We start from the raw sequence: 27,051 nt of genomic DNA on the forward strand, positions 1-27,051 counted from the left end.
TTACAACTTACTTATTTTTGCCCCAGTATCTCCACACCCTCCTCCAGAGGCTTCCCCTGGCAGTAATTGGGGTGGGGGTGGGGGCTGTGCGAACAGTGCAGTTTGGCAAATCCTCTCATGGCTCTACCCAGTGCAGCGCCTCTTGTATTCCTAGAATCTAGAATCACAGCTCTTACTGCGGAGGTACGTTATTTCATCCGCTAACTCCCTGGCTGGCGTGGGGGAGACGGTGCAGCTGAGTTAGAGCTGTGCAGGGCAAAGCCAACAAGGGTCTTCTGCTTGTGCTATCTGAAGGGAAGCACACAACAACCCCAAACCTGCAGTCACCTGAAGGCCACCCAGTCCCCCCACACAGGGCTGCTGGCTTTCTTTTCCCCCCCTCCCTTGATGACTAATAAAAACTTAGGTTGTTGGACTTCTTATGCAAATGACAGGAGGCAAAGTCACAGCAGGTCTGTCCACTCCAGGGACAATGTGCCAATAGTCTGCACCCTCATAGACACACTCAGCAGAGGCGCACAGCAACTCTTAAGGACTGTCCCACACACAGCCAGCTGGGCTGGAGACCAGGGCTCACAAGGAAGATAACAGGTCCTTTCCCTTCCAGCGCTTTCTCTCTTCCTGAGCATCCCACCCTAAGTCCACAAGGACCTGCGAAGAAGAGATGGGGAGTGCAGCAGAGAACCAGTGACAACTCCTGAGACCCCAGATGTGGTCTCCCAACTCTCCCGTTCACTACACTGTCTTTTCCAGAATGAAAGAACCCGAGTCAGAGAGGATGACTCTGGGCAGTGCCCATGCAGAAGTGAGTTTGGGGCTGGAAGTAAACACGAACAAGATCCACCGGGGCCTCTGATCAGCTCTGTGGGTAGAAGATGCCATTTTCCCCACTAGGAAGCTAAGAGAGAGAGAGAGCGAGCACCCTTGGGTAGGGAGCCACACCTCACTCCTAGTTATTCTTTCACCATAAGCAAATAAGTAAAACATGGCCCCGTCCTCAAGGAGAAGCAGTGAGCTTTGCCATGGATTAGAACCTAGGAAATCCTTGCCCCCTTCCATACACCTCACCATTTACTGTGGGGTAGGGATAAGGTCCCAAACCAAAAAGTCCCTCTGAGATCAGACAACATGGACAACCATTTTCCTAACCCAGAAAGAGGCCTCAGTGAAGGGTTAGACCACACAGAGAAGGTCTCTCTAGCCTCGAAGCACCATCCAATAGAACTTTCCGTGATGATGGAAATGTTTTATATCTGTGCTATCCAAAACACGAGTCACTAGCCACATGTGGCTACAGAGCACCTGCAAGGTGTGACTAGTGGTCTGAGAAGCTGAATTTAAATAGTCAGATGTAGCTAATGACTACAATATTGGTAGCAGTTCAGGTAGAGCAGGCTTCTTAAATTTGGGCAGTTCATGAATACTCTTGACAATGTGATCAAACTACTGACTCTCTCACCTGAGAAAACACACCCCCTTCACAGCCACATAGCACTTGGATGAAAATTTCAGAAGGGTCACAGACCTACCCCCACCTGTGTCTGAGATTAGGTCAGGATGGCATGGCTTTGGCTCACTTACTTGAACACATCACCGGGGAAGACCAATCGCAAGAAAAGGACATCACGCTTAATAAAAGAGAGGGTCAGCAAAAACAGAAGCCCTCAATGAGATGGACTGACACAATAACCACAACAAAGGACTCAAACATGCCAACAATCATGAAGATGGCATAGAACTAGACGACATTTTGTTATACATTAGGTCAAGGAGCCCTGGTGGCACAACAGTTCTAAGTTAGAACTTCTAACCAAAAGGCGGGTTCTTCGAACCCACCCAGCAACTCTGCGAGAGAAATACCTAGCAATCTGCTTCCATAAAGTTCACAGCCAAAATAAGAGCTGCCAAGCAAACAGACATATGCACAGCCATGTTCACTGCAGCATTATTCACAATAGCAAAAAGATGGAAACAACCTAAGTGCCCACCAACAGACAAATGGATAAACAAGCTATGGTACATACACACAATGGAATGCTAAGCAACGATAAAGAACAATGATCAATCTGTGAAACACAACGTGGATGGATCTGGAGGGCATTATGCTGAGTGAAATAAGTCAATCAAAAAAGGACAAATACTGCATGAGGCCACTATCACGAAAACTCAAGAAAAGGTTTACACACATAAAGAAATAATCTTTGATGGTTATGAAGGAGAGGAGAGGTGGGAGGGAAAAACACTAACTAGATAGTAGATAAGTAGTAACTTTGGTGAAGGCTAAGATGGTATACAGTACTGGGGAAATCAGCACAACTTGACCAAGGCAAGGTCACAGAAGCTTCACAGACATATCAAAACTCCCTGAGGGACCAAGTTACTAAGCTGAGGGCTAGGGACCATGGTCTCAGGGGAAATCTAGTTCAACAGGCATAACATAGTTTATATAATGTTTTACATCCAACTGTGGCGAGTAGTGTCTGGGGTCTTAAAAGCCTACAAGTGACCATCTAAGACACATCTACTGGTCCCATCCCAGACAGAGCAAAAGAGAATGAAGAAAATCAAAGACACAAGGGAAAGATTAGTCCAAACGACTAATGGACCACAACTACCACAACCTCCGCCAGACTGAGCCCGGAACAACTAGATGGTGCCCAGCTACTACCACCAACTGCTCTGATAGGGATCACAAGAGAGGGTCCTGGACAGAGCAGGAGATAAATGTAGAACAAAATTCAAATTAAAAAAATTAAAAAAAAAAAAAAAGTCCAGACTTGCCAGCCTCACAGAGACTGGAGACACCCCAAGAGTATGGCCCCCAAACATCCTTTTAACTCAGCACTGAAGTCACTCCCGAGGGTCACCCTTCAGCCAAAGATTAGACAGGTATATAGGGCAAACAATAACACACGTGAGGAACGTGCTTTGTAGTTCAATTATGTATACGAAACGAAACGGGCACACCAGTCCAAAAGCAAAGACAAGAAGGCAAGAAGGGACCAGAAAACCGGATGAATGGCAACAGGGAACCCAGGATAGAGAAGGGAAAGTGATGATACTTCGTGGGGTTGACAACTAATGTCACAAAACAATTTGTGTATTAATTGTTTAATGAGAAACTAATCTGCTCTATAAACTTTCATCTAAAGCACAATAAAGGGGAAAAAAAAAAGATTATAGCCCAGAAAACCCTACGGGGCAATTCTACGCTGTCACATGCAGTTGATGAGTTGGAATCGAACTGACAACACACAACAACAAGAAATGTACGTAAGAGGTTGCCATAAGTCAGAGCCAACTTCACAGCAACTAAAAAAAAAAAAAAATTAAGTCCAGAACTTGATTAAAAAAAAAAAAATGTTATGGCCTAAGATAGACGCTTCTTGTGTATATAGTTGTCTAAGGAATAAGGTAATAGACCCAATGTTATATTTTGTTTAGTCTTAGCTAGAGGACCCCCAAGTATGAAAGCCTCACCTGACAGAGGGATGTCCTCCACAGCATCCCTGCCTGTCAGCGCTCGGCCTCTACCCAGACGTGTGGGTACCGAAAACGCACCATCTCTCAGGGTTAGCTTTTCAGTCCTGGAATTACCGTAAATGTTGGAAAATTCTTTTTTCTAACATGGGTTCAGTCTACCTGCCTATAACTTCTACCCACTGATGAGAGGTCTGCACATTCCTCTACACAAAGGAAGTCATTCTTCTTCCAGGGAAGACTCACCTTAGCTTGCGCTCCTCTACTCTTCAAGCTGAACAGCCCTACTTCCTTCAATTGGCCTGCATGTGACCACCCTGACAGATCTCAGAATCAGAATAGGCTGTCAAGTTAAGCTCTTAAACCAGCTCTTCCTCCAGGCTAGGAAGCTAGGCTTCCTTACTTGCATATTCCTTCTTTTCTTTTTTAAACAAGTGTAGGACTTTGCATTGACCCTGATTAAATCCATTGAGTTTGGTTGGGACCCATTGTCCCAGCCTTCCCCATTTTCCTCCAATTCCTTGCTCTTATTATTCAACTTAATAGCTGCTGCTTCACCATCCACTCACCCACAGATCTGACACCTCTACAATCCACATCTTGTGAAGGGGACACACATCCCTTAAGCTCCACAAGCCTCCAGGCCCACTAGCTTCCTTCTGTGAGACCCACCTTTTCTCTCCTCTTCATAACCACCACCATCTACTGCTTCCTCAAGGGGTTCCAACATCCCAAATCAGGCTGCTGAGCAGCAAACAACTCCTCAGAGCCCCTTTCCCAGCTATTCTGAGAAGTAACACTCAAGTTCTTTAAGGGTTTTATTGATAACTCACTAGACTAGAAGGAAACGGACTCCGGAAGAACAGGAATAAACACGGAGTAAATCTCAAGAAGTTCTTGTCCCCCTGGCCTACAAAATGAAGAAATGGGCTAGTCGTCCTCCTTACCCTTGTTGGCAACTCCTTTTTAGCTGGCATTCTTTGTCTGTTTATCATGACTTGTTTCTGCCCCTTCTCCTCCTCAGCACGGAAGTACCACAGACCAGTGTTCCTCAAACGCTAATGACATACAAATGGACTTGGTTAAAGCGCAGATTCTGATTCAGTAGGTCTAGGGCAGAACCCAAGATTCTGCATTTCTAACAAGCTTCCAGATGATACCAGTGCTGCTGGTCCACAGAGTAGCAAGGTGGCAGTGTGGCTGTGAACAATTGAGGAGCCCCAAGAGTCACATGAGCAATCTACAGTACAAGAAGAGTCCCAGTGGGTGCCCGTCACCTCACACTCGTCTACATGAGAGGTTTTCTACTCTGGCTACATGTTAGGAGCAACCTATGAGCCCAGGCCCCACCCCAGACCAATGAAGTCAGAATCTCTGGAATGTGGGCCCTAACCAAAAAAAAAAAAAAAACTCAACCATTGCCTTTGAGTTGATTCTGACTCAAATCAACCCAACAGGACAAAAGGAGAACTGCCCCATAGGGTTTCCAAGGAGCAGCTGGTGGATTCGAACTGCTAACCTTTTGGTTAGCAGCCAAGCTCTTAACCACTGTACCACCAGGGCTCCATGGACCCCAAGAACTCACATAACTGCCCCGTTTAATTTTTTTTTTTTTTTTGAGTCAACCGTGTGGTTCATGGGCTCCACATTGGAATCACCTGGGAAGCCTCTTAAAAAAAATAGCAGTGGGCCCCAGGCACTGATTTTTCTTTTTCTAAAGAAGCTCCCCAGGTGATTCTAATGTGGACCCCCCCCATCCACATGGCTGACTTAAAAAAAAAAGAGAGAGGAATTTCAGACAGGTCAGTTATACCAATGTCCTCCCCTCAGTATGACTTTAAACCAAAAACTGGCCCTCTGATCTGTCCAAGAAGCTGGCAAGAGATACCATCACTTATCTGCAGAAATCCCAACCAGTTAGTGTGACTGAGCTACTCCATAAAGAACCACTGGGGCCCCAAAGCTCACCACTTGCCCTTCTAATGTTTCACAAACTACCTTTTTAACAACCTGCTCTAGAACTGTCAAAAATTGATAACAAGCTTACACTTTTATAATTTCCAGAACCTCTTTGGAAACTGGACTTTTGGCCTATTGCTGGCCTTTCAGCCCTTCTTTCAATCAGCATATTTCCATGGCGATTGTTGCTCTGTGAGCACAGCTCAAGGTGGTCGGCAGGGAGTGAATGACTCAGCCTCAGGCAGGGCAGTCAGCTGCTCTTCCTTTCTACTACAGTGGCTATAGGGTCTTCCCCCAGTTTGCATCTCCTAACCAACAGGGCCGCTCGGGCTGCTCTCTCTCTCTGTTACTGGTTATGCTCCCTGAAGTCATAACCCTACCCCCTTCCTTCTTGTTCTTGCTGGGAATAAAAAAAAAAACTTTTATTGTCTTGAGTTATTTTCCATCAGCCTCGGCACATTCTGGCCATCAGGACTTTCTGACAGTCCTCTGAAAGGGTCACACCACCCTTGAGTCCGTCTTCGGGGCCCTGTACCCCCTTTCTACATAACGAGTGTAGCCGTGTAGCCGTTTATGCCTGCACTCACCAGGGAACAGCCTGTGCAGCCGTGCTGGTGGCTCAGTCCTTCCCCACCCCACCACCTCCCTCCTCAGGGCACCCATCCTCCAGTGCTCTGTCAGCATTTCCTTTTTTAAAAGCAACGCTATCCCTCCAGCTAACTTCCTTCTTAGAATCTATGGCCATGGAGTTCGAAACTGGTTGCTCTGAAACAGTTTCCCAAAGTCTACAGTAAACACCACTCCTTGGCCCGCCCTCTCTCTAGCTTCACAAACGCTAAGATGGGTCCCTTTCTCTAAAGATTCCCATCACTTCCACTTCACCAATCTGTTCTCCCCTTGCTGGTGGGAACTGGTGCCAGGCTGAGAGCATCCCTCCTCACAGCCTCGGTCTTCAGGAAGACAGAACTACCTGCAGGCTAGGCAGGAATGTGTCAGGTGTTCTGGATGTTGGGAGAGCCCCAATTCCAAGGTGTCCTAGCTCCAAACTGGCGAAAAGATCTGTTTCAGCCACTCAGTCCACTGGGCTGCCTGCCAGATGGCCAATGTTCTCAAGTATGTGTCCAACCTTATGCATACATTCTTCCACACGGGTATACATTCTTCCCCATGCCCAGGCCCATAAAGGGTTACTCATCTACCCTCTCTGTCAGTCCGGCCCAGAACCACCATGGCTCCTTGTTCCTGAGCATCCAACCCCCTCCCCCTGTGGAGAGGCTGGCAAACTCCTCCTTGCCTGGCCCTGAGGCTCTTCTATGAACAGGCTAGGGGATGCCATCAGATAAATATTTCATTCACATTGCATCTTACAACTACAAATCAGAGACCAATGCACAGTTGTTTGTGCATGAAGATTAATTCTGTTCTGGATGTTCTGTCACCTTGCACTGATCACCTACTATGTGCCTGGCATTACGCATATTTACCTCATTTAATCCTCATATCAGCCTTGCAAGGAAGGTGTACTACCCTCCCTTTACAAATAAGAAAAACCAGTGCTCAGAGAGGTTACAAATATGTTGCCCAAGAGAATAATCTGAGCCCTACTGTGCCTCCACAGCCGCCAAATCCTACTCTTCTTCGTTGTGTTACTAAGTCACTGCCCAAATAAAAACAGCGTAAACTCAGACTACCTCCAACATCCACCCAGGATCTAAATACTTTCCGGAAGTAGGGACAAAGCACATGGTACAGGAACGAACCCCTTCAGGTGTTACCTACAGCTGCTGCCCACCTGTCCAGCCTCCCTTTAGGACCCAGAGAAGTAGTCACCTGGCCCTGGCGGGAGGCTCGTTCCTGGGGGCTGTCTCTAGTCTCATAATGCCAAACTTCTTTTCAAAATAGAGGGGCTCCCCATAGGAACCCCTGGAAAAAAGAGAGTGAGGAGTAAGGAGGGAAGACAGGAGACTCAAGATACTGCCCCCCTGACAGAATAACACAAAGCAGCTGTCATCAGACAGGAACACTGGCTCCAAAGGAAGCCAGGGATGGGGACAGGATGGAAGTAAGGAAAGGGTATGGAGAGAAGAGGAAACACCAGGGATCTGGATCCAAGCAGATGGTTTGATTTCCAAGAGGCTCCTTGGGATGCTGCGTCTGCCCTATATGAACAGTTAGGGCCAATTTCTAAAGTTCTATTCCTGAGCCAAATCCAAAGAAAACTCGGAAGCCAGTAATGCCTCTCCCCCTTTCTCAGCTTCCCCAATCCTGGGACATGTCACCTCTGCCAAATGTCCGCTCAGATCTAATGGTTAAGACCCCAGCCATCTCACAGAGTCTGCTATGGTCCCTCGGGGTTCACTCCCTCCAACAGAGTCTCTTGGGTATCTCTGCTCTGCGACTATGCCACGGACACATTTATTAAACGTAGGTTAAGCCTAGACAGTGGTTCCCAGGCTTCCAGCCTTCACGAATCAGGAAAAAAATTACAGTGACAGACACTAGCTACCACCCATGTATTTCACAAAGTAAAGACTTTTTAGAAAAAATAAACCTACTTCCATCAACACCTCCGTTTCACAAAAGCACATGAAGAAGCAAAAAGGATCTATCCTTAGAATTTAAGAAAAAAAAACACACCAAAAACTCGCTGCCATTGAATTGGTTCTGACTCCTAGCGACCCTACAGGACAGAACAGAACTGCCGCACAGGATTTCCAAGGCTATAAATCTTTACGGAAGCGGACTGCCACATTGTTCCCCCACAGTGAGGCTGGTGGATTCAAACCACCGACCTTCTAGTTAGCAGCCAAGTGCTTTAAGCACTGTGCCACGAGAGCTCCTAGAATAAGGCACTGCTCTTTAAATCAAAGATAATTAGGTTTAAGGAAAAACTCACTCCCCTGTCCCTTTTTCATTGTTTCTCCTGAGACTGGGTGAACTCTGTCGTGGGCCAGCTCTGGCCCATAGACCAGGGTCTGGGCACTCTATGCCTGGACACTGCAGGCCATCCAGCCACATTTTCCCTGACCCTGGGTAAGGGCAGCTGGCCACTGTCCTCAGGGATGCAGGCAACTCGAAGCAGAATGAGTCGCTAATGCTCTAATGCCTCAGCCAACCAGATCCACGAATCTTAACCACGACCACCTGGCGGCCTGGGTTGGCAGTTTACTCACAAGGATGACATGGCCCTGGCGTGGCTCCCAGCCCCTTTCACTCAGGTATGTCCTACCTTTGCCAAAAGAAGAGCTTAAACGCAGTTCAAAAGGGCCACTGGCTCCAGGCACATCCAGCCCAGAGAACGCACCCTCCCCAAAACCAGGGCTTGATTATGAGAGGAAAGGAGTGAGACAAGGGGCGGGGAGGGGGAGCGGGGTGGTGAGAGAACTCTAGAAGGAAGGCAGCACGGGAATCAAACTTCACAAAATAGACTGAGGAGGTTCTCCTTACACCCAAACACCAGATCTCATACCCAGGAGTGAAAGATACTCCTGATTCCACCTCCCTTTCAGAGCTGACCCACAGGACACCAGGATAGCAGGATACTAACTCCCCTCCGGACACCAGCCACAGAAAGGGGCTGGACACTGCATCCCAGGCTGAGGGGGAAGCTCCTGAAGATCTGATCCAGATGTCTGCTTCAGCCAGAGGCAAGGAAAACAGGGCACAGAGTCTGTGGTCCCTGGGTCACTACACGCAGCTTCCACAGGGAGTGGGCAAGAAAAGATAACGTGGGACAGAAACACCCCAACAACACCCACTTCCCTGCCCCCAACGCTTGGATCTTTCTTCCCACCCACTGGCCCACAGCCCTCCAGCTCACAGCATGCACAGCTCTGCAGTCAGCGGTCAGGGAAATACCGAGCAAGTGCCGCCAACCCATCGCAGCCACAGGTGCCCAAGCTCTCAGACACAGCACGGCTCCCCGTCCAGCTGGAAGGCTTCAAACACCATCAAGTGCAGCTCCTGAGTTGTCTGGGTCCTTGGGCAAATTAGTGGCAGAGCCGAGGAGAGCCCTGCAGACAGCGCTGGCCTCCGTCTCTGTCCAGCGCCAGTCCCGCTGCCTGGAGCAGCCTCAGCCACTACACTGCTCCTCCCAAGCTGCTCAACTTCTCTCGTCCCTACTTCTGCGAACTCTCTGCTGTCGCGGCTGCTACCAGCCTCCGGCCGGCAGCCCACCACCAGAATGGAAAGGAAAGATGGCCAGTGCTGGGTCACTGCCCCTCCACTTCCCCCTCAGCCCTCATCCCAACTCCTCCTTCCTTCCCTCAACTCTCCATTCCAAGAAAAAGGAGTATTCCCTCCTGGAGTTGACGGTGTCTCCAAAGTACATCGTTCATTTATTCAACTAGTATTTGAGTGCCTTCTACACCCCAAGGAACTGTGCCACATCCTGAGAACACAGAGATAAAAACAGTCTTTGACCTCAAGAATTACTAGGTCCGGTATGGAAGCCCAAATCTATGAGTTTCTCATTAAATCCCAAACAGTTTCAACTGACTCTCTTGCCATCTTTCTGGGGAAAACTCAAGAAAAGGTTTAGCGAAACATCCCACTCCGCCAAGGCAGCATAAAACCGCCCTGTGTCACTCCAGACCTTTCTTTTCAAATCCATCAGCCTCTGTCCCTTACCTGACTCTATCACTTCCCAAGTCACCCCACCACTGATGTGACCTCAGAATACAACACCTAAGGCTTCAAAGCAGCACAAAACACTTCTAGAGATTAAGCTGGATACCACCGCCCCGTGTCAAATGCAAACATCAGAACTGAGGGTGCCAGCTCTGAGCCCTCTGCAACTCAGCAAGAAGGTTCCTCTGTTATAAACTGTCAGCTCTGCAGAGAGGTCCAAGTCAGCGCCCAACTTCGGTTACACTCCTATTTACAGCCACACTCAAAGTCGGAACCAAGAATATAAAAAACGGCCTTAAGAATAGGCTGCACTGGACAAGCCCTTAACAAGACCCCTGTGACTACAGGGCCCTCAGTAAAGGGACTGGGGAGCCCAGCAGGGCCAGCTTACCTCCTTGAGAAGCCCGGCTTTTTTCTTCAGCACCTCACACTTGCGCAGCTTGCAGATCTGGTGCGTGCGGCGGTTGGTACAGCTGGTGCAGGCCCCACAGTTTTCCAGGCGTCGGCAGGGCTCACAAGTACCACAGCGTTTCCGTTTCTTTCGTCCATCTCCACCCCCTCGGAGTTGGGGCTCACTCCCAGTCATCGGGAGCCCAGGCCCCTGGAAGCCCCCTACCATCACTTGGCCCTGAGGGAAGTCATAAAGGCCCGGCAGGTCCGGCTGGACTGCCAGGGGCACCTGAAACTGGCTCATGGCGCTGCCAGAGGTGGGGGCATAGGTGCCAGGGCAGAACCACAGTCCAGGTTCCTGTCTGCAAAGGCCACCAACAGGTCCTTCTCTCCTACAATAGTCAAGAGTCTACAAGGGTGAAAGCAAGGAGCGTCAGTCTCCCGGATGGATCCTCTTCTCAGTCCCTCTTCACCTCCTCTGCAGCAGTCTGACAGGGCTCAATTGGGGGCCACTCTCCCACCTGCTGGGGTCCAGGACCTGGGGAAGGACACCAGCAGCAGCCCCCAGGAACTTGATCATCTTGGCTGGGTGGGTTCTTCACCCTCACCCACCCCGGACTGAGGCATGAGGTGAGCAGGTGGGTGTGTGATGGGGGCAGGGCAGGGAGTTTCCTCCTGGTATTTCTCCTCCAGGCGTCAGGATGATGGAGAAGAATATGCCTGAAAGAGACACAAAGCAGAAGCGCATCACTAGGGGATCAGGGACACTTTCACATGTTACCTCTCCTGCTTCTGGGAACAGAAAATGGGAGAAGGGGCTTCCTCAAATTAAGGTCGCCCAAAACCTCTGGCACAACCCAGCACCGGCTGCCTCTCTGAGGGAGGCGGCCTAGGGCCTGACAGGGTGCAGAGGCAGCCTGGACAAGAAATTTAAGGGGGCGGTCAAGGTGAGATTTCCAAGAAAGTTGCTCTGTGCCCCAACCTCACCTCCAGGCGCTAGTGAGAGTTTCACCAGAATTCCCACACACACCCCTCTCGGGGCCGCTGGGCCCTCCCCGAGGGCGCAGAGATTCCAAAATAAAGTTTGCTCAGAGCCTCGCTCGGCGGGGCTGCCCTGCCGCCCCGACACGGAAGCGGCCTGCAGGCGGGGGGCGCGCCCAGGGGTAGCCCGCGCCGGCCGCCCGCCGCGCCCCGGGCCCGCGCCGGCCGACAGCGAAGGGCGCCCCGCGCCGCCGAGGGGCGCGGGGAGGGGGGCGCGCTCGAGCCGCGGGCCGGGCCGCGCGCGCGCCGCCGCTCGGGCTCCTTTGTTCTGGGGCCTCGGCCGCTCGGCTCCGGCGGCTCCGCAGCCCCCGCCCCGCCCCGCCGCCCCCGCCCGGCTCCGCTACACTGTGACCCGTAGCACCCCCGCCCCGTCCCCCGCAACAAAGTAGCTGCCCCCCCGGCCGGCCCGGGCCGTCCCCTCCCCCGGCCGGGCCCCCCACGCCTCCCGCCGCCCCTCCCCCACCCCGGAGCCGGAAAGGCACCGACTGCACCGACCTGCCCGCCGCCTCCGGGGCGGAGCGCACAAAGGGGCAAAGTTTCCCGGCCCGCGCCGCCGCCACCGTCGCGGCCGCCGCCGCCGCCTGGGGCGCCCGCCTCCTGGAGCGCCCGCCCGGCCGAGCTCGGCGCGCGGAGCCCCCCGCCCGGCCGAGGAGGGGACGGCGCAGGAGGAAGGAAGAGGCAGCGGCGGCCGCGGCGGCAGCAGCAATGAAGGCGGCCGCGGGACTCCCCGCCCCCCGCGCGCCGCGGCACGTGCTCGCCTGGGGACTCCCCCGCCCGGGAGGGCGCGCACGTGCGGCCCCGCCGGCCCCGCCGCCGCCCCCGCCGCCGGCCCGGAGCAGCGAGGGGGTAGTCCCCGCGGACGGGGAGGGGACGGGGCCGGCGGCGGGGGGGCGCTGGGCCCCGCCGCCGCCGCGCCTTTGCACCTGCAGTCCCTCCCCCAGCGGTCGGCGCGCCGGGGCGGCCCTCCGGGACCCCGCCGTCCCCCTCGGCCTGGCGCCCCCGCCCTCCGGCGGGTCCGCAGCCCCCGGCGGCGAGGCGGGCCGCGCGGGGTGGGGCACGCGGATCTCGCTGCCTAGGCCCTCGCCCGAGCCGGCCTCGGTGTACCCACTTCCTGCCACTCCCTGCCGGCCCGAGTGGCCGGGACGGTCCCGGCGCCCTCGGGAGCCCGGAGCTCCGGGCCCGACTAGCCCCCCCTCCCCCGACTGTCGCTCGCTCATTCCGAGGCAGGACAATGGGGGACATCGCGCGTCTGCGTACCGAGTCAGCCTGGCCAGCGAGGAGGGGGTGCCCGGGGGCAGAGGCTGTGAGCCAGCTGCGGGACAGCCTCGCGGGGGTCACGGCCGAGCGACCTGCCCAGACAGACCCCAGAGCCCTGCCATCGCGAGTATCCCCCGCGCCGCGCTCGGCTCTTTCGCGTCGAAAACAAAGACTGATCCGATACCCCCGCCCTGCCTCCCAGAGGAGGGGGAACGGGCGCGTCGCGGAGGGTAACCGAGGAGGACAGCGTTCAGGAGGGGCTCCGACAGCCTCCGAGGGGGCCTGGCGCAACCAAGCCTTAAAACCCGGCACACGTTGGAAAAGTCACCCCGGGCTGTGTACCAGGCAAGGTGCAAGGGACGAGGCACAAGACTATTTCCAAGTTGCCGAAGTGCCCATTCTCTGCTGCTTTTTTCCCTCACCTGTTGTGCAGGCCAAGTTGAAATTCCAGGTTAGATTAATTAAGTTCCACCCATCTGGCTTGACTGCTAAACTGGTGCCCGCAGCTGCCTTCCACCTACCTGGGTTGCTGGGGAGAAGGGTGGGTCTCTTAACACATACACGTACGCACACTCACACACACAGGCAAGCCCTGGCAGAAACAGCCACGGGCAGGACTGGCCTGACCAGTTTGGATGGTGCTCAGGGAGCCAGGTAGCCGGCAGGCATCCTGCCAGGCTGAAGTTAACAACTCAGCCAGAACTGGAAAAAGACCATTCGGCCTGCTATTTAGAAGAAGAAAAAAGTAACTGATCTCAAGTAGCGCTGTCCAGAAAGCCCTGGGCAGCTGGAGAAGCCGGGGCTGTCTGGAACTTCCCCCTCGCGGGCCCGATTTTGACAGCTGGCTCTGGTAGCCAAGTTGTCAAGCTGTGGGTTGTGAACATGGCTGTGATACCTACTTGCTACCATGGCCTTTGTGAGGACTGATGAGCTTCTGTTGAAGAAAGTAAGACTAGAATTGAGAAGAAATACCAATAGATTGTAATTTTCAATCAAACATGAGAAACAGGTTGTAATTGTAATGTACATTTTTAATTTTTTAAATTATTTTGTTTAATAAAAACAATGCATATTAAAGCAAGTGTGAAAAATACAGGGAGTTAGAAGAAAGACACCAAGCACATCTACATTGAACCATTTGCTATATTTCCTTCTAGCCTTTTCTACTTGGAGATTAATTTCTCTTTTTAATAACATGGTTGTAGTCACACTGATTGTGCAATTTGCTGTCCTTTTCCCACTTAACAGTATATCATTAGCATTTTCCTGTTTGTTATACAATCTCCAGAAAGACAGTACAACAATGAGATGAAGACGATGGCTGGCGCTGCCACTTGCTAGCAGCGTGACCTTGTTCAAGGTAGTCACTGTCTCCAAATTCAAGTGCTTAACATAAAAAAAAAAAAAAATTAACATAGGGCCCAATAAATGACAACCACTATTGTAATTTTAATTAATTACACCCTTTTGAGGTAGGCCCCTACGTGTCCGAACTGACTTGACCGCAACGGGTTTGGTTTGGTTTTTTTGGTTGAGATAGGAGGAGCCCTGGTGGCACAGTGGTTAAGAGCTTGGTTGCTAAATCGGCAGTATAAATCCACCAGCTGCTCTTTAGTTCTGGTCCACCCTATAAGGTCATAATGAAAGTTGGAATTGACTCCAGGGCAATGGGTTTGGTTTGTTTTTGTTTTGAGGTAAGTACTATTATTAAACCCATTTTATAGATAAGAAAACAGAGATTCGTAACTTGTCCAAGGTCACTTAGCTAGTAACTTGTGGAGTCAGAAATCTGAGCCCAGATGTCTTTCCTCTGGTATTCTGTCTTGGTGAATGGCACTTGCAGTTCACTGTGTCAGTTTACTCTTTGCCAGCAGTCTATGAGATGGTCATTTCACCCTGTTGGCTTAGGTAACTAGGTGGATGCTGGCACCATTTATCAACACAGAGTACAGGAAGAAAGATGCCTGGATACACCCATGTGGATATGGATGGGGAGCTGAGGGCGGAGGCCTGGGCTGGAAACACCGATCAGGGCCCCTTCAGTAATCAGGTAGGGAGTGAAGCCTCAGATGTGGTGCTACTCACCAGTAATGGACATGCACAGTGAGAGGAAAAAGCAGCCAGGACAGAGTCTGGGAGCAACACCAGCTTGTGAGGGACAAGCAGCCAACAAAGGACCAGCAAAGGAGACAGAGAAGGAGCAGCCAGAGAGACAGGAAGGAAACCAGCCCCAGGCCTGAGACCTGCCTGTCAGGTGTTCTACAACCACTTCTCCCTTTGTAAACTCACACCTTCGAGGTCCTGTTGCTTGTTCCTTCTGCCTGGAGAAAATCCTTCCCATTACACCCGCTCCTAGCTACCCCTTCTACCAGCCAAATTGCCTCTCAGCATAAATGCCAATTCTTCTATGAAGCCTTCTTCAGCTCCTCAGACAGATTGCAGAGCTCCACCACCTACCCTCCACAGAAGTTTGACCTCTCCTCCTTGCAAACAGTTATCTTAGTGGCATTTTAATTGTTTGCATATTTCTCTCCCAGTTACCATGAGCTCGTGGAGCTCTGGGGCCCTGTCATTTACCTTTGTAGCCCTAGACCTAGCATCCAATCAATATGTGTGGAATGAAGAAACAAGGTCAGTAGAAACTGAGCAACGAGATATCCCAGGAACAAGAGGACCCATGGGCTTCCAAGGGTCTTTGCTGTCTGCTTTTCTACCTTCAGTGGCCCCTGCAGTCCAAACTCCTCAGGTTCTGCCTTCCTGGGTCTCCAGCCTCCTTTGCAGTCAGGGTTATTTCCTACGGTTCTTCTACAGTACTACCGGTGGGAGAGCTGGGAAGGAGGGCAGGCAGGTGAGGAACTAGCCTCTCCATCTTGGAGCAGCACTAGGTTAGAAGCAGTGGTTCTCTAAGTGTGGCCCCGGGACCAGCAGCATCACCATCACCTGGGAACTTGTTGGAAATACAAGTTCTCTGGCCCTACTCTAGATCTACTGAATCAGAAGCTCCGTAGGGCGCAGCAATCCGTTTTAACAAGACCTTCAGGTGGTGCACGCTGAAGTTTGAGAAGCCCTGGACTTGAGGCGGCGAGAAGCAATTTTAGCACCCCTGCGGAGGCCAGGATCAGGCGCTTAGAGGAGGTAGGACCAGGGAGGCGCCTTTTACAAGCAGCTTGGCGGGCGGCCCCCAGCGGCCACAGCCGAGCCTCGTTTAGACAACTGCTCCCCAGAGGTCAGAACCTGGCTGCGCTGCTGCCCTGAGGGCTAGAAAGGGAAATCCCCGAGTGAGCGGAGGAAGCCGAGGGATTACAGGGGAGGCAGGGGGCGTGGTCCTGGATGGGGATGGAGGTGGGGCTGAGGAATGAGCAGGGCTTCTAGCTCCATTGATGAACTGAAGTCAATTCGGCCCTGGAGAAGGAAGGGGACAGGGAAGAGTAATTGGATGTGTGCGTAGGGCTCTTGAAGAAGTCACCGCGTGGAACTAACACTGCTAGGTGTTTGCTGAACTTGAAAATGACTGAACGTGACTCACCTTGTCTGAGATGCTTGACTCCACTCCTTCTCTTCAGGTAATAAGTGATTTGTTCTATTTGCAGAATTAAATTGGTAATAGGGATCTTTTGCAGAAATGTACACAGATGTGCACACCTGGGTTTGGCTCTAACTGGAGACATTGGGAGGGTTATTTGATTTTGGATGTGTTTCTTCGTTGGTTGTGTATTGGTTAAAAGTATCACCAGCTAATATCTGCATAGAAGTCCCTGGGTGGCACAAATGATTAAGTGCTTGACTACTAGCCTAAAGGTTGATGGTTCAAACCCATCCAGAGGTGCTTGGCTATCTGCTTCTGAAAAGTTGAGCCTGGCAACTAACAATATTTGCATAGAAATTTCCCTTTTCATAACACATTCACATATACATTCAAATGTGCAAATGTTACTTTCTTTTTCGTTCAGAGACATCAAACCAAAACCAAACCCACTGCTGTGGAGTCATTCCAAATCATAGCTACCCTATAGGACAGAGTAGAACTGCCCCATAGGGCTTCCAAGGCTGTAAATGTTTATGGGAGCAGACAGTCACATCTTTCTCCCACAGAGAGGCTGGTGATTTCAAACCACCGACCTTTCTGTTAGCAACCAACCACTGTAACCACTGTGCCACCAGGACTTCTTCGATGATGTGGTTTTTATTATTACTATCACTATTTTACAGATCAGGGAACAAGGATCAGAGAGGAAATTGTCCAAGGTCATTCACTACTAAGTGGCGGAATCAGGCCTACAATCCAGGATCTCTGAAATGAGCCTGCCAATTCTAGGGCAGATATGAGACAGAAGCTGGCATTTTGCTCTTGGAAAAAGGGAGATTCATTAGTGGATTGCTTTTGGACATATATTGGCTAGTGTGACCTGAATAGGATATCTAGACTCTGCTTTTGAATAGCTCAGCAAATGTCTTCATGGTGTTTTTATCACTATTTGCTTAACAATACTCTGCATTTAAACTGAATTCAGTAGACTGTATTACTCACAAGGAGAATGCAAGGTCCTCATTGTGATGGGAGCCAGGTGAAATAATTTTTTTTTTTAAGGGGGTTGAGCAGGGGGATGGGGGCTTTGATTGCCTCAGAGAAACAGGTTGATGAATACCCAATAGAGAAAAGGCCTTAGTGCCCTGAAACCTTGGTTGGCAGGGTATATCAGTTGGGTTGAGTTAGATGGTGCTGCAGTGGTTTAACATAACAAAGATTTACTTCTCAATCACACAACAGGTCCACTGTGGGTCAATAGGAGCTCTGCTCCCCATAGTCACTCAGGGACCCAGGCTGCAACTGGACACATGTCTCTTCAACCCTGAAAGCAGGAAAAGAGGACGGGAAAACTGAGCACGGACTCCTTTTTTTTTTTTTAATACATATTAAGTAAATATCTTTAATATATATTAGGCCGGTTTGACAAAAATATTTCTTTTTCAACCTAGTATGTGTTTGTCTTAGGCTGGGTTCTAGAGAAGCAAAACCAGCAAAGTGTGTATATGTAGAGAGAGAGAGGTTTATCTCAAGGAGATGGCTCACATGGTTGTAGAGACTGGTAAGTCCCAAATCTATGGGTCAGGCATCAGGCTTTAGGCTGGAGGCTACTCCTGAGCTCCTGGTTGCAGGACTGGTGAATCTACAATCACCAGGTCAGACAGTAGGCTGATGGCTCACAGTGCTGCAGAAGCTGGCGAATCCCAAAATCAGTAGGTCAGGAGACAGCCTCAAGTACCAAGAACTGGAAGTCAGATGATTACTAGTTGGATGCAGGTTCCAGAGCAAGGGAGAGCCTTGCCAGAGCATCCATATATGTGGTGGATGCGGGCCATACCCCCAGGGAAATTCTCCTTACGTCAAAGTAAGCGTGTGACTTGAGTCACACCGCCTTGTAAGGCTGTGACTCAAGATACACCCCACACTAATCCTGCCTCATTAACATATAGAGGTTAGGATTTACAACACATAAAATGGAGGATAATTACATAATATCCCAAAATGGAGGGTAATTACAATAGATCACAAAATGGAGGTCAACCACACAATACTGGGGATCATGGCCTAGCCAAGCTGACACATAACATTAACCGTCACAGCGTTATTTCGTGGTGACCCCATGTATGCAGAGTAGAAATGCTCCATAGGGTTTTCAAGGCTGTGACCTTTCAGAAGTAGATCGCCAGGCCTGTCTTCCAAGGTGCTTCTGGATGGGTTTGAACCACCAACCTTTCGGTTAGTAGTCAAGGAGCATGGACTCTTAAAGCTTCTCCCTAAAAGTGATGCACATATCACTTCTGCTCTCATTTCATTGGCAAAAGTAAGTCACAAGGGGCAGGAAGTTGCAATACGTGCAATCCTCTCAGGTGCCTGGAAAGAGAACCAAACATATCTGGTGAACCGCACTGATGACCAACATACAGGGTGTGTGTGTGTGTGTGTGTGTGTTTGAGTATGTGTAGGTACAATTAGTTCTGCCCATTTCCAGGGCATTTCTCCCTTCTGGGGACATTAGATGTTCCCACTCTAACAGGCTGTCATTCCTTACACTGGAACAGATTCAGAGATTTAGATGATGGTAAAAGAAATCTTAATTGAGACTTCTAAACAGCACAGCTTTGGCATAGGTGTTTCCTGCCTTCTTGCCACTAACTCCCACCCACCCTTCCTGGTTAAACTCAACCAACACTCCAGAAAGCCTTTGGTGGTCTCTCGAGGCTGAGTGAAGTGCCACATGGTAAGAGTGCCTGGGTCTGTCCAACCCACTGGGCTGTGGACAGGAGCCACATCTGGCTCAGTGTGGCTGCAGTAGGGGACTATTAGAGTGGGCTAGCAAGAAAACTGAGGCAGAGGCCTGCTAGAAGGCTGTTGTAGAAACCCAGGTGTGAAAAAAATAGTGGTCTCCATGGGGGTAGTGGAGGTGGGGATGGAGAGAAGTATTGGAGGGAAGTTTACAGTCAGATCAAAGGGATGGGGTTGATTGGAAGAGCCACAGGATCAGTAATAGCTGCAGAGGGCCCCGAGGAGCAGCAGACAGATGAATGGGGTGAGTGTGGGCATGTCGCATTTGAGGCACCTGTGGGATATGCCATGGAGAGGTCCAGGAAGCAGTGCGTATAGGTGTTCGGGGCTCACGTGGGGGTGCTGGCTGGGGCCAGGTCCTATGCTCTGCCTCTTGGTTAAAGTCCAACATCAAATCCTCTGACAAACTCAGCAATTTTTAAAGGAACATGTTAAAAAAAAAAAAAAGAGGGGGGAGGAGGGGCTGGACCACAGAAAATAGTGTAAGAACAGTGGAGTTCCTGAACTACAAATCCTAGGAACCCTGTCTGAACAGTGCAGGGGCTTTGTACAAAGAGCTGAGCCTCCCTGAAGGGGTGGGTCCAACTTTAACTGGCTTATCCCGTCATCTTGTTTCCATATGTTGCTCCTGTCCCATCTTCTGCCAAGCAGGAGCCTGTTTGTCCCCTCTGAGACCTCAACATGACGTGTACCCCTTTTATCCTTGAGGCCCTTCCTTCCCTGTATCCTTTCTGGGGTGAGGGTCAAGCTTCACTTGTGGGAACCACACAGTGCACAGGAACTGATCCCTCAGAACCCTACAAGGGACCCCATCCTCCCCACTCTGCCATTGTACTCCCCTCCCCAGCACACTGAAATGGCTCCCTCTGCATGCTCTGAGCTCCCATTCCAGCTCCTTCAGGGAGGAGTTCTGTGACTGGGTAAAGCAATTCACTCCTTTTCTCACCTGTAAAAATGGGACTAATGATATCATCCTTGCACACTTACCATGAGGATCAAATGAGCTGCCCTATGACAAAGCCTTAGTCAGACCTTGGTATACAGTAGGTACTCAAGTTGTCCCATCCTTCCATTCCCCCTCCATCTCTTGCTTCTTCTTACCACTTCACAGGGAAGTGGTCTTACAATATTTGAACCATATGTAATCATGGACCAGAGTTAAAATACATGCAGTAATAAATGAGAATATAATGAATTACATACGTTAGCAGGATACAATGATGTCAGGGTGCCCAGGATGAGGGCTGGCACTGAGTAGGAGTGCCTACTCAACCTGCCTAGCTGAAGACAGCAGTTCTCCGAACACCTGCCTCCCTCCATATTCAACCAGCCCCAGGACCTCTCAGCTCCACCTTTAAACTACCCTGAGCTGTCGCTCTCTGGTACTCCCTACCCTACCCTTGCCTCCCCAGTCCAGCCTGCCACCCTTGCCGTCTCTCTGGGGTGTCCTTTCTCACAGGCATGGATCACATGACCTTTGATTCAAACCTCCTGGGCATGGCAGTCCTGCCCAAAGCCCTGGAATAGAGAAGTCAGGTACTTGGGTTATCCTGCAGCCAATCAGGAAAAGTTTTTGACTCTTGCTATTCCACGTGTAAGGCACCTAGGTGGAGCAAATGGTTAAGCTGTCAACTACTGGCCAAAAAGTTGGAGCCTCGAACCTACCCAGAGGCGCCTTGGAAGACAGACCTAGTGATCTGCTTCTGAAAGCTCACAGTCTTGAAAACTCTATGGAGCACAGTTCTGCTCTGCACACATGGAGTCACCACAAGTGTAATTGACTCATGGCAACTAACAACAACAATAACAACTCCAATTGTGGTCCCTGGACTTGGAGCAGCAGCACCACTAAGAGTATGTAGAAATGCAGAATTTCACCAGCCCCAGACCATGGGCACCCTAAGGATTGAGAAGCTCTGTTCTAGAAGTCTTCAGGGGCTGGGGGTAGGTAGGTTAGAGATAATGAAGACAGACATGAGTTGGGAGAGGTGCTCTTAGAAACACCCGCACTAATGAATCCCAGTCGTATGGGGTCACCCAGCATCTTTCCTGGGGACATACCCTGTATTCCCAACATTGTAACATTTATCTGCTAAGCCAGGGAGGGGGTTAGCAGCTGATGTCCAGTCTTCTTGCCATTCCTTAGGACGGTCCTAATGGTGGGTATGACCAGGCCGTGGTCTGATAGCCATGGGAATGACAATTCAGTGGATTAAAAAAAACTCTGAAACACAGGAAGAAAGGAAGGAGCCATTGGGTGGTGCAAACAGTTAAGTGCTCAACTACTAGCCAAAAAGTTGGGGGCGCAAACTCACCAAGAGGCACCTTGAAAGACAGGCCTGGCGATCTGCTTCCAAAAAGTCACAGCTTTGAGAACTGTATGGAGCAGTTCTACTCTGCACAAATGGGGTCACCATGAGTCGGGATCAACTCAGCAGCAACAACGACACAGGAAGGAGGTGTGCCTTGCCCGTAAGAGCCCTCTTTGCAGGTTGGCAGGTAAAATTCTTTATGTGGCCTGCCAAAGGTGCCATATCTGCCCACTGCTTCCTGTGGGCACTCCTGGGATGTGGGCGCCACATCAACACTAAGATAAAACGTCAGGATTAAGGTTGCCAGGCTTAGCAAATAAAAATACAGGATGTTCAGTTAAATTTGAATTTCAGATGAACAACAAATAAATTTCTAGTATTACATGGGGCATACTTACACTAAAAAATTATTTATTGTTTGTCTGAAACTCAAATTTAACTAAACCCATTGCTGTTGAGTTGATTTTGACTCATAGTGACCCTATAGGACAGAGTAGAACTGCCCCACAGGGTTTCCAAGGTTGTAAATCTTTGTGGAAACAGACTAGCCACGTCTTTCTCCCTCAGAGTGGCTAGTGGGTTCGAACCGTCAACCTCTCGGTTTCCAGCCAAGCATTTTAACCACTGTGCCACCAGGGCTCCGACATTTAACTAGACATCCTATATTCTCTCAGGATCAGAATCCGTCCCCAAATCACTGGACCAGGGGAAGTTTGGGCCCAAAGTCCTCACCTGAGGCTGGGAGAACCCAGTGGTACCACCCAAGAGCCACCCTAGTTTTTAATAAAAGTTGGAAAAGGGCTTTGTTAGTTTGGGGGTGGAGCAGTCTTTTGTGAGAGGCTACGCCATTTTATTTGCTTTGTAACATATTTTGCCCTACAAAAGTGGGAACTACCAATGTGTTTTTTACGTTATTATGTGTTGGGTTGGGTATTTCAAGGAAGGAATTACTATAAAAGTATTGTGGTTTTGATAATTCCAAGTCAGGGATCCTATAGGAGATAGACTGTTTCCTTAACTGCAGACCAATAAAGTCCTACTTAACCAACTAACATTGCTTCTAGGTTTGGAAACCTGTACAAGAAAATGCTGGTAACTGTTTACCTGATCAAGGAATCAGAAAGTAGCTCTAAGCTTAAAATCAATAAAAGCCTTCTGTAGGTCAACAAACCAAGTTAAACGGTGAACCAAAGGAAAATATTTACAAAACATATAGAAAGGAAAAGATGAACACCCAAGAGGAAAACAAAAGAAGCAATGTAAATGACCAATAAAGATACAAAAAGTCCAACCTCATTAATAATTATAACAATTTGACTGATCACAAAATGAAAATACTCAGTTTTGGGAGGATTGTATCAATTTTCTTCCCTATGACATGCCACCGAGGGGACCATAAACTCATGTACCCTTCCGGGAAGCAGTTTAGCAATATTTATCGGTAGCCTTAAAAATGTTTATACCCTCTGACTCAATAATTTCATTTCTGGGAAACTGATGCACAAAAATTTAGGTACAAGGATCTAATGTCCAACACTAAAGATCATTAAATAATTGATGAAATAGAGCACATTGGAACATTATGCAACTATTACAATGATTTTATTAATTTAAAAAATTAAATACACATCCATTATAAGAAAATAAGAATATAAAAAAAGAATATACAAGTGAGCAAAAAGAAAAAACAAAGAAGAATCTGTAGTCCAGCGATAGTCACTGTTAATGTTGCGGACCATATCCTTCAAAATCTTTTTTTTTTTTTTTAATAATTTTTATTGTGCTTTAAGTGAAAGTTTACAAATCAAGTCAGTCTCTCACATATAAACTTACATACACCTTACTGCATACTCCCATTTACTCTTCCCCTAATGACTCATTAAAAAAAAAAAAATTTAGTCAGCCCGCACCCTCCCTCCAGTCTCTCCTTTCGTGACCATTTTGCCTGTTTCTAACCCTCTCTACCCTCCCATCTCCCCTCCAGACAGGAGATGCCAACACAGTCTCAAGTGTCCACCTGATGCAAGTAGCTCACTCTTCGTCAGCATCTCTCTCCAACTCATTGTCCAGCCCCTTCCATGTCTGATGAGTTGTCTTTGGGAATCGTTCCTGTCCTGGGCCAACAGAAGGTTTGGGGACCATGACTGCCGGGATTCTTCTAGTCTCAGTCAGACCATTAAGTCCGGTCTTTTTATGAGAATCTGTGGTTTGCGTCACACTGCTCTCCTGCTCCCTCAGGGGTTCTCTGTTGTGCTCCCTAACAGGGCAGTCATCGGTTGTGGCCAGGCACCATCTAGTTCTTCTGGTCTCAGGATGATGTAAGTCTCTGGTTCATGTGGCTCTTTCTGTCTCTTGGGCTCATAACTATCTTGTGACCTTGGTGTTCTTCATTCTCCTTTGATCCAGGTGGGTTGAGACCAATCCTTCAAAATCTTTTATGTTTTAATAAAAAAATAAGGTTTTTTTTAAAAAAACTTGGTGATATTGGAAAATATTTACCATATGAAATCAAATTTAAAAATCTGTATATATTGTATTTTCAGGAATTTGTAACTAAATATGCACAAAGATTGGAAGAGAACGCAACCAAATTTTAACAATAGTTACCTCTAGGTGTGGGGGAGCGACATTGGTGTTCAGTGATAGAGTTCTCCCCTTCCATGTGGGAGATCTGTGTTAAATTTCCAGCCAATGTACCTCACGCACAGTTACCACCCATCTGTCACACTGACATGTTGCTAATGATGCTGAAGAGATTTCAGCGGAGCTTCCAGACTAAGACTGACTAGAAAGAAAGGCCTGGTGATCTACTTCCGAAAATGAGCTAGTGAAAACCCTACGGATCACAATGGTCTGATCTGCAGCCCATGATGGGGATGGTGCAGGACTGGGCAGCACTGTATTCATTGTGTGTGGGGACACCAAGAGTTGGGGGCTAACTCCACAGCCACTAACAACAAACTCAAGGGGATTTTTTCTTCTTTATACCTTCTAACATTTCTGTAATAAATAGGTATTATGGGTCAGCAACGGGTTTTATTCCTATAATTAAGGGGCCTTGGTGGCATAGTGAAGAGCTTCGCTGCTAACTGGAAGGTTGATAGTTCAAATCCACCAGCTGCTCCTTGGAAACCCTATGGGGCAGTTCTACTCTGTCCTATAGGGTCGCTATGAGTCAGAACCAACTCAATGGCAATGGGTTATTTCTCTAATCGAGAAACAAAATGATTTCATTAAAGAAGACAATGTCTTTAACCAGGTCCTTGAGAAGGAAGGAAGCAAATCCTGATTACTCTCTAACAGAATGATTCACCACTTTAACTGCACGTTGGAATCACCTGGAGAATGTTAGGAAAACCGATGCCTAGACCTCATCCCCGGAGATTCTGACTGAATGGTCTTGGTGGGGGCCTGGGCATCGTGTTCTTGGCAACATCTGGTCAAGCCCTGGGTGGGAGGGGGGCTTTAATGTGCGGCCAGCTGGGAACCACTGCTTGCGCAAGCAATCACAAGTTTCAGCAGGAGTTTAGGCCCCTGTGTTCTGGAGGAGGAGCACCGGAGAAGGAGCTGCAAGACTTGGTCTCAAGTCCCTTATGTGTGGCCCTCTGCAGACCAGTGCTTTGGGTGGGTCTCTTAACTACACCTTAGTTTCTTTATCTGTAAAATGGGTATATTAATACCTATCACACGGCAAGAGTGTGGCTTCTAAAGAAAGGGTAAATGAGAAAGTGCTGGGTATAATAGAAAGCAAGTAGAAATGTGTTCTTGTTGGAACCTGGGAACTCAGATGATAGCAATTATCTCTGATCAATGAACTATCCTTGGGAAAACCGGGAACTCATGCAAATAAGCAGGTTTGTTTCTAAGCCCTGCCAGCCTTGTAATTTGGGGTAGATTTGCCTTGGAGGTCCTGTAGGCAGGGTGCTGTCTGTCAAATGCAGATGCCTGGGGCAGTCCTAGCCAGGGGGCTCCTGGGCAATGGATGGCAGCCAAGAGGTCTGGGTTGGTTCAGACAATTTGGCCATTCCCACCTTGAGAGGTGGTTGGCCTCCAGGAGCCAAAACCTTGTTCCCATAAAAACGTGCTTTGCATTTTTAACAAACATCCCATCACCTCTATTTCCAAATAAGCATTCTTATTTACATCGTTCTCCTTGGGAGGTTATGTGACCATTGTTTTGAATGTCTTGGGAATTCCTCTTTCCAGAGTGCCTTTGTCTAAGCTACATTTTTCTGAGGATTTGCAATCAGTGAAGTCATTCTTCATCCCTTAATAAAGAGGAGCTTGATTTTAGAAAACAGCCAAAAATATCTTTCAGAACCAAACCTGGTGACTAATTAAGGTGGTATTCAAACCTGGGTAAAACATGTTATTCTTTAAATAAAGAGGTCACTTGTAAAGTTCCTGTGTATGCCTGTCTTGTACACAGATGCTGAACACATTCTTGCTGAATGGTGAACAGAGCCTGGCTCTCTGCTGGGACCCATAAACTGGCTCCAAAAGTAGCTCTGAAAAGGTTTTTGAGCAACCAGCCATTTGGAATTCATAAATTCTAGCTCATATGCTGATTAAAAACCCAGTCCCTTTTCCTGATAGGTAGGCTCTGTGTATACCTTATGCGTTTGACCAAGGAGAACACCTTGCAGTTCTTTCCCTCTTACTAAGTAAGGCTAATACTGGACTTAATCTCCCAAGGCATCCACTCATTAGTGACACCGGACAAATCCTAGCATTTTAGGAATTACCTTTCATGCTGACCCAATCCACAAAACATTCAAGCGTGATATTGTTAACCAGGAAAATGCCGAGACATAACTCACTTTTTTTCACACAGGGATTTCAAGACATTGACATTAATCCAGACTTGCAAATTAGCTGAGGTCCTCACACCCAGCCTTGATGAATTTGAAGCACACAGAGCTAAGCAGCTCACAGCCGGGTCAGACACCTGGGCTGTTCCAGCTCAGCTCTTATCTAAACGTGCGACCTTGGGAAACCATTTCACCGGCCCCCTCCTTGTAATTGACTTCCTTATCTATAAAATGATCTAGTGCCTTTAAAGTCAGTGGATTCTAAGCTGGGAACAATGAGGATGAAAGAGACCAGGGGGCGGGTTGCTAACTGCAGGCGTCCTGCTGGTCTGTAATAGGGAGGGGAGCCAGGTCCTACCAAGGTAAAGGGGAGACTTTGGGAGAATCAGAAGCCAGTCTAAATTGAGAGAAAGTCCCTGCTTTGAAGTAGAAAGAAAGCCAAAAAGACACTCAACTGCTCCTGGCAATGGAACCATTTCCAGGACGGGAACACGTAGGTCATCTGAGGTCAAGTTCAGGGCACACAGCCAGCCACCAGGCGGGAAGGAAGCTGCAGTGAGTGCCGCCTGCTCTCCCAGCCCTCCACCTTCTGAGCAGAACTCCTGCACCAGCCCCTCTCCCAGGTCGCCCAGGGGACCTCAGAGGCTTCTTACAGACCTAACCATTCTGGTCTGGCCTCAAAGACGCAGCCCAGACAGAGGAGTTGAAGAGAAGCAGGTAAGAACAATAAGTAACGGAGGTGCCGAGGTGCCGCCGGGCTGTCTTGTCTTCTCCTTGTAGAGAAGATGGGCTCGAACACTCTCTTTAAAACATTTAAAAATGTTGGAAAGTTCTCACCCACTAT

General features: G+C 49.2%; 1 protein-coding gene across 4 annotated transcripts in view; it reads right to left on the reverse strand.

Annotated features, from left to right (window-relative positions):
- The window catches only part of TET3 (tet methylcytosine dioxygenase 3), a 124,968-nt gene extending 111,670 nt beyond the window's left edge, over positions 1–13,298 (reverse strand). Inside the window, exons 1-2 of one of the 4 annotated variants that reach the window (XM_049856471.1) lie at positions 13,278–13,298; positions 10,460–11,178 (exon numbers count right to left, since the gene is read on the reverse strand). In XM_049856471.1, coding sequence (XP_049712428.1) covers positions 10,460–10,762 — 303 coding nt within the window. In that variant the 5' untranslated portion in view covers positions 10,763–11,178; positions 13,278–13,298. The other 3 variants (XM_049856469.1, XM_049856468.1, XM_049856470.1) reach the window with 3 other exon arrangements.
- Between the last annotated feature and the right edge of the window lie 13,753 nt (positions 13,299–27,051).

The sequence above is a fragment of the Elephas maximus genome, chromosome 17 (assembly GCF_024166365.1).
Source record: "Elephas maximus indicus isolate mEleMax1 chromosome 17, mEleMax1 primary haplotype, whole genome shotgun sequence".
In the NCBI taxonomy this organism is placed as follows: Eukaryota; Metazoa; Chordata; class Mammalia; order Proboscidea; family Elephantidae; genus Elephas; species Elephas maximus.